General features: G+C 35.6%; 1 protein-coding gene across 1 annotated transcript in view; it reads left to right on the forward strand.

The window, feature by feature from the left end:
- Window positions 1-12,139, forward strand: part of LOC142338148 (uncharacterized) — a 127,701-nt gene that overhangs the window by 36,549 nt on the left and 79,013 nt on the right. Inside the window, exons 14-20 of the mRNA XM_075387784.1 lie at window positions 314-551; window positions 5,100-5,338; window positions 5,919-6,140; window positions 6,944-7,103; window positions 7,235-7,518; window positions 10,056-10,205; window positions 11,550-11,727. Coding sequence (XP_075243899.1) covers window positions 314-551; window positions 5,100-5,338; window positions 5,919-6,140; window positions 6,944-7,103; window positions 7,235-7,518; window positions 10,056-10,205; window positions 11,550-11,727 — 1,471 coding nt within the window. The remainder of the gene's footprint in view (window positions 1-313; window positions 552-5,099; window positions 5,339-5,918; window positions 6,141-6,943; window positions 7,104-7,234; window positions 7,519-10,055; window positions 10,206-11,549; window positions 11,728-12,139) is intronic.

A 12,139-nucleotide genomic window follows, 5' to 3' on the forward strand; every position in this document is an offset into this window, starting at 1 on the left:
ACGTCTAGAAAAACAGTTTGCAAACATTTCCTTTTAAAAATTGCTAATTTTCGTGTGAATTTTCTTTTTCATTCACACGAAAAATCGTGCATTTTTTTATCACACGAGGAAAATTTTCTCGTGGGAACTTGCACGAGACGCATTTTTCACACGATAAATCATGTGACTTTTCATTACACGAGAAAAAATTTTGAACAAAAACAGTCCATTGTATACTTTTAGTTGCTCTGATTGCCATAACCGTTCGAACCAATTGCTGTTAGTTTGGTTCACATGTAAAAAATAAAATTCACGGAAACTTTTGTAATTTTAGCCTGTTGTGGATCGTGCAAACATGCTTCCCAGTACTCCCGACGGAGTTACCTTGGTTGACATTAAACCCGATTACCCACAAGATGGAAAGTTCACGTTCACCTTTGTAATCAGCCTGGAAACTAACACACCTCTCATCACACAGGACGGTTTCGAGGCTTCATCGGTCCTCGTGAAGACAACAAGTGGCTCGGATCCCGTGGAAAATGTCATTGTGACCGTCAAAACTTGTTCACATCGTAAGTATAAAGTCCATTTTTTGATGTTTTTCTTGATCTCGCTCATTGAGAACACAATTGCATCTTTTTCGCTATTGCAAACACGTCATGGAACCAGAAGAGAAAATTTAGTTTTGGGTCGGAAAATTTTTAGACTTCACTCTAGCATTTTGTTGGTTTGCTTTATTACATATGAATGAAGCAAGCTACTTTTTTTCAGATGCCAAAAAAACTTGGTTACCTATTTTTTAAGACATCTTTAGTTAGTCAAAGACTTTCAAATCTCGATAAATGCGCCGCAAAGTTACTCAACAGATAAAAAGACTCGAAAGTAAAAAGGAAAGTGGACATTTTATTGTCTACTGTTTGTGATATAGAGTATTTCATATCTGTTTAGGCGAAAGTTTCTCTGCAATCTATTTTTTCTTGCTATTAGTTGAAAATTTTCAACTAAATTTTGTGGAAGTCAGGCGAAAATCAATTGAAACATTTAAAGACGATACTTCAAAATCCACTTGACGCTATCAAGTTTTCAAGTCCTATATCCCGTAGCTATTTCCTGCACATCATAATAGCTTAAAGAAAAATAATCAAATGTTATATAAATGTCGTTAGTCAAATGGAGTTTTTTGCGCCCCATGACAAATAAATTACTAATTTATAAAAAATAGGCAGTTATTTTTTTATAGTCCTCCATCATAATAGCTTAACAATTGCCTGCACATCAAAATAGCTTAAAGAAAAATAATCAAATGTTATATAAATGTCGTTAGTCAAATGGAGTTTTTTGCGCCCCATGACAAATAAATTACTAATTTATAAAAAATAGGCAGTTATTTTTTTATAGTCCTCCATCATAATAGCTTAACAATTGCCTGCACATCAAAATAGCTTAAAGAAAAATAATCAAATGTTATATAAATGTCGTTAGTCAAATGGAGTTTTTTGCGCCCCATGACAAATAAATTACCAATTTATAAAAATAAGGCAGTTATTTTTTATAGTCCTCCACTCTTTCCCTGTAACTTTGGCCAAAATTTTTTTATCGCATGCTTCCGAGGATTGTAATGATCTTAAGAAAAATAGTGTGTTTTACAAGAACAAATGACCTCCTTTTACAAAAGAGAGAGATTACTAATAATTTTTCTGCTATTTCCGACTTACCAGTCGGTGGGTGCATTTCTCGGGCGTCGCGGTTTTCCCGCGATAACTGACCCACGATTTTCGGATCATATCCCAGAGTATATATGGGAGGAATGACCGTGAAACTTTTTTATGTAAAGACACTTGCCATGGATACTTGAGTACTTTAAAGAGTGAAGTTGAATTTTTTGTACTGCCTTTAAATGCTTGAGTTGGTCTCCGATTAATTTTAACAAAAAAATGTAGTTGGCAATTATTGCTTTTTTGCTACAAAATATTGGTTTAGCCTAATCCACATTTTTGCCTAATATCATATTCTTGTTTCTCCTCTAGTAACTTGCATTTTAAAGAGTGCATTATTTTGCTGTTTTATGAAACTCTTTTTCGTTCATACGTTGGCAGGCTCAGGCAAATGTGAAGAGTTTGACTCGACCACAAAGGATAGAAAGCTCCAGCTTTTTGGCACTTTTTTCTGAATGATTGACAATTTTCTTCTTCTCTCTTCGTTTCGAATTACACTGTCGATATTTCCGAATAGCGGAAGTAACTAGTAAAATTTTATAATAAAATGTAATTGTTTCTTCAATTGGAACGACTTGACTAATAATATGGTGATCGGAAAGTAGGTCAAAGGTACAATTAGGTGAAAATAAGTGTTATGTACGCCATGCGATCCACGGTCATGTCCTAGAGACCGGTAGACCTCATAGAATTATATCACAACCCAAAAAGTTATCACGGCCGCACAGTGAGTGCTTAAGTCTGGTTTAGCAAAACGGATCTTGAAAAAATTCATTTTTGATAGATTGCCCTAGCATCCACAAAACATCAAGTTTATTTTTTAAAAGCGAAACTTTTTGTAACGAATGACTCCTAACGAAGTTGGCACGTCAGAAGGCAAAAATTCTACATAGCTCATAAATTCTACGTGTGTCATAGCTGATATTACGCTTTCTGACTGAAAATAATTCTAGCTCAAATTAAGAACTCGGATGTTGCATTTGTTCGGTTGTAGAAGGTCGAGCACCTCGAGCCCCATTCGCATCAAGCCATTGAAGCATAGTGATTCACCCGAGACATGGTCAAATGGAATAATTGTTCCGACCCCACTTTAGTGGCAGAGAGGAACTATATGCTCAAATTGGCTTTTCTGTTCAGTGAATTTTGGCTGCTCGATATATTGAGGCAATTTTATTTGTTTGACAAAATATTACCTTAAAAAGGTTCAATTGACATCAAGAGAATTAATATGTAATGTTCTTTTTAAATATCTTATGATTTTGACGACTGCCTCACAATTTTCTCGCCAAATTTATTAGAATAATTCATTCAACCTGTGTTTGTTTTTCTTTTTATAGTCGTTTAACTTTAAGTCGTGAAAGATCTCAATGGCATTTGGGATGTAAAAACCAACCAATTCATTAATTTAGTATTATACTTAATGGTTTAAATGACTTTCAGATAAAACATTTTCAAAAAATAATAGATTTTTGAACCATTTGACTTTTTTCTCAAATTTAACTTAGTCTCATTAATCAGAGGTGTGATCAATTTTTGCTGAACCCAAGCATAAATATTTTCTTTGCTAAAACCTTTTTCTGAGGTTTATAGGACTCAGACGATTTGTTTTCATAAGAGTTATCGATACTGGTCACTTTTACACTTTTTTTTCTTCACATAGACACGTTACAATAGAGACCGATTGATAAGCAAACGAGACCCGAGTGACGAAATAAAATAAATTCGGTTGATATGTTCTTCAATGGTTCTAAAAACCTCATAGCTTTGATTGCTTCACTACTGTGTCTCGTAAAACTGTTTTTTAAATTTCATTTTCTGTCCTTGCTTATGGGATTTTATGCAGGCTCTGTAACAACCAGCCCAATTGAACTCATATGGATATGCAAGTCAATGTGTTTTTGTTGTCTCTAAAATCCTATTTTTTCCTCGACCTTTGAAATTTTTCATTAAAAAAATCAATCAGTTTTCCAGTTTGTCACTCTCTTCTTTATGTCAATAGCTGGATTAATCGCTGTAAAGACAGGCCGTATACTCTTTGCAGGTGGCTAAAATCTTTTTTTGTTTTGTTTTTAACTAATCTGTTTTGTGTTCAACTGTTTTATTTTCAACTAATGAATTTGAGCTTTGAGACTACGTATTTTCATTTTAAAAAGTTCAGTTGCAGATATGTGTGTATTTTCAGCTTGTTTTTTGTTTCCTTGTCACAATAACAAACTAATGGGGAGGTCTCATTGGCGTTGAAAGATTGCGCAATCGAACCCATAATGTTCTCTGTGATGTTCTGTGTGAGCTTTTTTCAATTGTTTTTGAGTCTCTTCAAGGAGAGAACTCATATCTTTTTAGTAATATACTGGTCAATTTGTTGAATTTAGGTTTTATCTAGTGCCTCCTTGATTTCGTTATTGTGTTTTCTTTTAAAATTAGACATCGATTTTTGAGTGTAATTAATGATTTTATATTTGACACTTGCTTTTTTCTTGTTCCGTAGTCTTGTTTTTTTGCAGTTTTAATCAACCCACTAATGCGGCATTACTTTAAACACTTTGTTGGACAATTAGGTCATTGACTTTTGTTTAGACCATTAAGTCAAAAATGCAGATGATCGGGGTCGGAACATTATGTGCGAACGCAAATTACCGAGCCTCCTTGTTACTCATTTAGAATCAATCACATACCGTTTCTTCAGAATTAACATAGCGAGGTTTTATTTTCCGTTATCTTGATTGATCAATCACGATTGAGTAATCTGAAATGAATGCAAAAGCCAAACATTTACATTGCTTCAATCGTTTTTGATTTTTTAACTAGGTAAAGGTTCCACTATCTGAGTGCACACTTTTACGAGAAATTTAATCTTGAAATTTAAAATGTTGTAATTGGGAATATCTAGATTGCGCGCTTTACAGGTTGATTACTAAGAATTTCTTCTTTAAAAAACAATTTTACATTCAAGGTATCAATCTCTTCAAAACAATTTCCTCGTTGAGGAAAACGATGAAAAATGCACATAGGCTTGAAAGAAAACTACAATTTTTGCTTTTGTTTTTATTTTTGGAAGAAATGGTCTTTGTGTTCGATTTTTTTAAAGAAATTATGAAGGGAATCATAGTTTTGATGGTTTATGTGAAAATAATTATTTCATTAACGTAATTTCCGAAGCTCTTATATCGGATCTTTCGTTTGTACACCCCCACTCTCCTTCTTAGTTGGCGCATAATAATTGAACCCCTCCACCCCCCGCGGAGCAGGCTGCTTATTATTTGCATATAATGATTTACTATGTAGTGGCACTTGCTCTGTAGCTGAGAGACGCATACAGTGGGGATACAAACGGAAAAACTCTTAAATTTTTTATTTTAAAAAGCGCGCAATCTTTTTTGAGACATTAAGTTCGAATTTTTCTAGCATCTACAACAACCATAACCAGTCAGAGCGTCTCTGTATCATCAAGGCAAGTGTCGTCATCGGCATCTGTCTCAGCCTCAGTTTCAACCATCACCTCATCCGTGTTCAACTGCAAAGATGACCCATCCATGAGTTACCCATTCGGAACAAACAACCGCACTTTGGAAGAGCCAATGATTTGCGAGTACATGGGGGCTCCTTCAAACATGAATATTGTCTCTGAGATTCCATTTACAGAGGTCTGTTTCTTTTTGTCAATTTATCTCGCTCGTATTTACCGCTCAAGCAATTCAATTAATCACTTGAACTATGCGTGCATAATCATATTGCTATGAAGTAATGGTTACGTGACTCTGCTTGAAGTCACTGAGAATTTCTGGCGTTTATCGAGAACCACCAAGCGGTTCGAGATATTAAGTCAGAATTTCGAAGTGATTTCTGCAGAGTCGCTTAACTATGCTTAAAACACAAAACGCGCACGTTTTAAAATGACGAAAGTCAGCGAAATTCAATTTCTGGCTAATTAGCAACTTCTGGCACTGCAGACTTTCGGCATTTTAAAATGTGCATGTGTTTTACTACCGATAAAAATATACTGACAAAAATGAGAAAAGTTTTGAAAACGACATGAAAAATGAGCGTTAAAATTCTGAAAATATCAACCTATGCAGTTCAATTCTTTCAACTTATAAGCCGACGCATATTCTTTTGTATACATTATGATATTCCAAAACACGCATACGCCTCGACCCGGAAGTAAAAACAACCATCAGATTTTAGAAACTTCCGCAATGGTATCACCAAGTTTTTCTATTTCAGACTGCTTACATTGACGAGCTGGTCATAGATCCTGAATCGACATCAGACAATTCCAGCGAATCCAGTCTGGACGTCCGTGTGAAGTTCATTGTGTACGAAGGAACAGAAACTGTAACCTTAGTATCCGGATCCACAGTTGAGACTCCCATCATCAAGGAATACTTTGTTGTAGTTGACAGCACAGACAGCTCCAAGTTAACAGTAGTTTCTTCAACTGAAACAGTGAGTTCCAACAATCCCTTACTAATCTAAAAATGCTAAATTCTGATGTAGAAATAAATCCTTTACTAGCCCGTACCTAAGGTTCAGTGACAATCAATACTGATTCAGAATAATTTCAGAGAAATTTCAATTTCTAGTACTGATTCACAAGGGTTTCAGAACCAACTGTAGAGTGATTTCTGATTTTATCCGAATCAGAGCAAAATTCAGAGAAAATATTCTGTATTCTTCTGAATCAGAAGATAATTCAGAATGAATCACTGAATTAGCTCTGAATCAGACAAATTTAGAGAAAATGTGACCTGAATTAGACTCTGACTCAGTACTGAATTCGGCTTAGAGTTAGGTAGGGGTGAAAACAATTGCCTAAAAACCACTAGTCTGTTCGTTCTTACCAGACACAATGTGGAAAGCAGGTATGAAAACAGAGATGGTTTGTGTATTCAGAAATTTTACCACTTGCTTTGATAAGTAGAACAATAGTAAAAAAAACAATATTACCTTATGAGTGAAAGCATTCGTACTGCAGAAGTTTTTTCAAAGTTAGGTGTTCTTTCACTGAAATCAGCAAAGTTTGAAACTTCGCATTTGAGATGTGTTTGTTTAAGCAATATATTTGAAAAAATAAATAAAAATTGAATAATCGGACTAACAAATTTTATGTTGCCTTGACATTTTTCAAGGATCAGCGACATAATTAGTGCATAGATTACAAGGCTTTTTGTTTGGAAAATTGAAAAAGGATTCTTTAGCACTGACTTTTTAGAAGTGTTTTCTTTGAGACGAATTGTCTATATATTTAGAGTGCAACCGAGCCAGACTTGATTAAGTTATCTGGAAACGAGCCCAAGGATCTGCTAAAGGATGTGTTGAGCAGTGTGCCAGCTGACAAGATTGTGATCGAAGTTGAGGGCTGTTTCAAAGTCAGAGTCAACCTCAACCTCACAGGATGCGTGCCTCTAAGTAAGCAACAGAAGCATAGTTAGAATTCAACTTTCGGGAACCTATCCGATGATTACGCCTGATAGAAACTAAATTCAATGAACTGGCGAATTGTAATATCTCAAGTCTGAAGTGTTTCTTCGTATTTTTAGTTTCTGGATCAACAGTTACTCAAATCTCTAAGTCATACTCCGCCTCTGCCTCGGTCAGCGCTTCTCAAAGTGTCTCTGTCAGCAAGAGCTACTCTGTGTCGCCTTCAGCAAGCGTATCACCCTCCATCTCACCATCAACGCCCACGCCCTGTAGCGAGGGAGGAGAGATGGAACCTGTGCCAAATGGCGAGAAAGATGTCACGTGCGAGATTGCAATGGATCCAAGTACACCTGACGTGGTGCTGATTAGTGACTCCATAGTTGTGGCGCTAGTTTTCGACGAAGTAAGTTATATTAATAGCCGCCGTCAGCATCTCAATGGCTATTATTTTAACCTTGAAAATATATCAGGAACTAAAAATCTTGTAAGGACATAAAATTGTGATTCCCTGTTTACAAGGACTGCTTTCAGGTTTCATGATTTAGAATTGTTTTCTGTTGTTTTAAGAGAAAAATAAATCTGCAATTATTATATATTTTGAAACTAACCATTCAAGTTTAAAGTTAAGGCGAAAGTAGTGCCTAGACTTCCAACCAGCGTGGAGGGGCGAATAGAATTTTTGCAAAGGGCTAAAGGTCATACCTTTAATCTTTTCAGCAGAATTTTGTTTTCCGAGTTCTTTAACCTTGTGGCTGACCATAAGATGTCCGCTGGCAAAAAACTGTTCATTGACATTAACTAATATTGCTACAGCACCACAACTTGCTCCATGTAGTGAGGGGTGATTTATTTTCTGGCAGTTCTCGTCCGGTTTTGAAAGATATGATTGAATCTCCTTTTATTTTCAGTTTTTTCTAAGCATTAATGTATTCAGAGTAATTAGAAGATAAATTAGTTTTGATAATTTATGGGATCACAGCTTTGGTACTTTTGATCAATAATGCGTATAGCGCAACTTGGAATCAAACATTAAGAGAGCTTACATACAAGCATCAATGGTAATATGCATAATCAATATACTTGTCGGAGATACTAAGATTAACTACTTTAGCTTACATCACTGAAAACAGATAACAATTAAGCCTCATTTTTGCTGCAACTCAAAAACAAGTCTGCAAGCGCCTTGAAGTAACAAAGTAGTTACAGTGAAATTCATTAAAAAATATTTGTCGCCATTGAAATTTGTGGAATTTTTCATTAACCTCCTAAAAAGTGTGTCATCTTATCAAGAAAAGAGAAATATTAACCAAAACCTTTTCTCCTGTGAACAAAACAATCCCGGGCTTACAGCCCAGAGTGTTTCAGTACTGAACCTGCGTATTTCCATATTAACAAAAACCAGAAGAACAATTAGGACTGTAAAGGGTATTTTCATACCGAAAACAGTACAGTAAAATTTTCGAAAATGATGAAACCGACTGAGCATGTCAGGAAAGCAACCAAAATGTATGCAAAATACATTTTGTAAAGGCACGTTAGCATTTAACAGCTACATACACGTTGCATAGTGCTGCTGATACTGATACTGGTTACTGACACGGAGCGATTAAGGTGTGTCTGGGGTGCTTTCGGTTTCCGCATCCGGTGCACCGTGGAGCGTGCGTTCGCATAACCAGAACAGTTATGTGGTTCAGTACTGCAATGTTCTGGGTAGTCGGCCTAGGTTACGTAACTAACAACTGAAGTTTTAGAGTCAATTATAGTACAACAAACAGTACTGCCACCTAAATACAATTAAATTTTTCACTAATGTCTTACAATAGCTGCAAGAATTATATTAGAGATTTAAACGACAAGATACATTGTTCAACACTTTTTGTAAAAGTATTTTAAAGAGCAATAATATGTAAAATCTTCAGCGAATACGGATGCGCAGCCAGATCTGATTTTTTTTACCGCAGTTACTTTTATTTGCCATACAAGTACTTAGCAGAAATTTACTTAACGGCAGCCAGCAATTTTTCTTCTGAAAGAAAAAATTTTGCCTACCAACTGTTTTCCTCAATCAATTTGAAGCCATATATTTTGTTGGCTTGAGTGTGTACTGCCTGTTCCTGTCAAAAAACTCAATTTACCATATTGTCATTGGTATTGAAATACCCAAAGAGATAAAATTTCTTTAAGTTTCCACTATTTGTCGTCCCAGTCCACAATTAGTATTGGAAGGCACGTATCTGTAAACAATCTCCAATTAGGTTTTCTTTTTGTCAGCGCTGTGGCCAACAGTGTGTGAAATTTTTGAACTCTCCACAAGGATCATATTGAACGCACAATAGGCTGATCATGAAGGCACAAAATTTTTCGTGCGTTCATAATCAGACTATCGTGCATTCGAAATGGCCTATTTCCCGAATTCTGTGCGTTCAAAGTTGCTTATGTCCATTTTTTCTTGCTTTCGCCAGAAGAGAACAAATCAGAGAGTTCCACAATTCCATGAATTTAAGTTTTTATAGTCTTTTTCATCGCCGTGAGGTATATGAACATCTCCACACCATAACAAACACTCTTGTTTGCTACAGGTGCAAAAATAATGGCGCTAACTTATCAGAACGCTCTAAAATCTGGACATCGATATTTTTGAACGCACGAAAGTCTGGTCATAGGGTCATTCGAACGCACGATCAATGCAAGAATGTTTTTAAACGCACGAAACTCTGAGCAATGGTACTTTCGGTGTAGGACGGTTTGAACATAGTCATGTTTCGTCTGGAATGGTCTGGATATATCGACTTACGGACTGGGACCTCAACCTGGGAACTGTAACACCAGGAAATAATTTACAGAGGGGGATTTTATATTCAATATTCATTTTATGATACTTCTTGCTTCTTGAAAGAATGTAACTTTGTACTGATAACCGTATTTGTTTTATAATTTTAGCCTGTGGAAGTGGACCAGGTCAAAGTGGATCCCTCTGTTTTTGCCGGAGCTCCAATTGGCTTCACAGTCTTGTTCACGGATCAACTAGACTTCACCAGTTATTTGTCCCACAATGACAACGATGGCTTGCTTAGTGCTACCACTTCATACGTAAGTTTAACTTAAAATATCTCTTGATTGAGAAACCTTTTTGTATTGATGGATCAGTTTTATTTTGCTTCATTTGTATTTCTGCTTTCCTTATTTATGTTCAACAATTTCGTTCTTAGAGGGTCTAAGAATTAAACCCCCGCGGAGAAAAAACCGTTATCTTTGCATTGAATTGATATTTTTTTGGGTCGTGATAATTTTTTTTGGTTGTAAAGGTTTCATATTATACATTTTGAGATTTCAGGTAATAAACCTTAACTTGTAAACCCTATGTTCATAAGGGTACGGGTAGGGTTGCGAGATCGATAGGTACTATTTGAACATTTCCGTCCGTCGCTTGGTACAATATTGGCACACTTATGGATATCCACTTACCAAATTTGAGTTTAATTGTCTTAATCCCATATCGCTCCTATTTTCCTTTCATATCACATCCGAGCAACATCTTTAATTTATTTATTTGGACTGTAATAGAAGCTCAATACGGCACAGATGAAAACGTAAGTAAAATCCATTTTGAAACACTCTCGCGCATATACTAAGATTATAGAACAAAACTCGGTTACAATTTCGAGTACATTTACTCGTCTATTGAATTTGCCAATAACTACATGGCAACGGAAAGTAATAAACTTAAAAAAAAACGCCCGGCCGATAACCGAATTCAAATGACACCGTATCAAAAGAACTTTTATGAAGACTATCATATTCACTTTTTTTCGGCTCTTAATACTAAAAAGGCGCCAAAACCGGCTATAAAGGATAATGAAGACTATCCTCATTGAGAATGAACAAATCACCGACTTCTGAAATTTAATTTGGAGGTAGAGAAAAAGGTAAACCGCCTTAAAAAGCTGAGTGTTAATTCCGAGATAACTTTCGAATCCGATAAAACAGAGCTTCCGTAAATTCGAGAAAGTTATGATGACCTTCAGTAATTTTATACTACACGTACTTATCTCTAGTCTGGTACGATTTGCATAAAATGCTTCTACTAATAATCGTATTAGACACAGACGCATCGCAGATTTATAAGAAACAGTTCTTCTCTAAACGGTTTAATTACTTTTTTTACATTGCATTTAGTTAGAGGGTTTCATAACGAGCTCATCCAAATTATTGAGAGGGTTTCATAGCGAGCTCATCCAAAGAAAGACATCAGAAAAGATCAGAAACATTTTTAATTGGGTAGCAATTTTAAAAATTCATTTTTGTTATCCATCATGTATGATTAACAGACAGAAGCGAAATGATTTGTATGATTGTTATGTCAATTATTAGTCAATGGTTGTAACTTAATCTGTTTATCTTGGTTCGAAAGGAACCATGTTTTAACCTTTTCAGACGTTCACTGCTGGCGAAATCTACTTGGACAAAGACAACGAGACGTTGCTTGTCAAGAATATGACGTTTGAAATCTTCCCCACAAGCAGTGGCCCTAATTCCAATCTGACAAAGATCTGCACAGCCGATCCAGCACCCACTACTGCCTTCACTGTTCAAGTGCTAGCATGTCAAGAAGGTAAGTTGAGACCTGGGTTATAATCCCATTTCATCAAATCTTAGAGGCAAGTCCGCTTGAAAACTCCGACCTTGATCTCAGACCTCTTCCATCGCGTAAGGTCTTGGAAGTTGCATACTTGTTAGATCTCCGAAGATGATACTGTCAGGCGATGCTTCTTTTCAGCAGTTCTGATAAGAGAATAATCAGATTTTGCACCATGACATCTCTCTTTGTTAAAGAATCCATGATAAAATTCGGTATCATCAGATGTTTTTTTTTCAAATCTCAAATATGTAAATTCGAATAAACAGGGTTAAAGTTACATGTAATATTATAAATCAAACATACTACATCTTTCCTTTGAATAACTAAATATAATATTAAAAAAAACTAAGGTTCAGTTTCTAGTTTTCGTGATTTATTTTATAAA

Source organism: Convolutriloba macropyga, chromosome 4 (assembly GCF_964194025.1).
Source record: "Convolutriloba macropyga chromosome 4, txConMacr16.3, whole genome shotgun sequence".
Classification (NCBI taxonomy): domain Eukaryota; kingdom Metazoa; phylum Xenacoelomorpha; order Acoela; family Convolutidae; genus Convolutriloba; species Convolutriloba macropyga.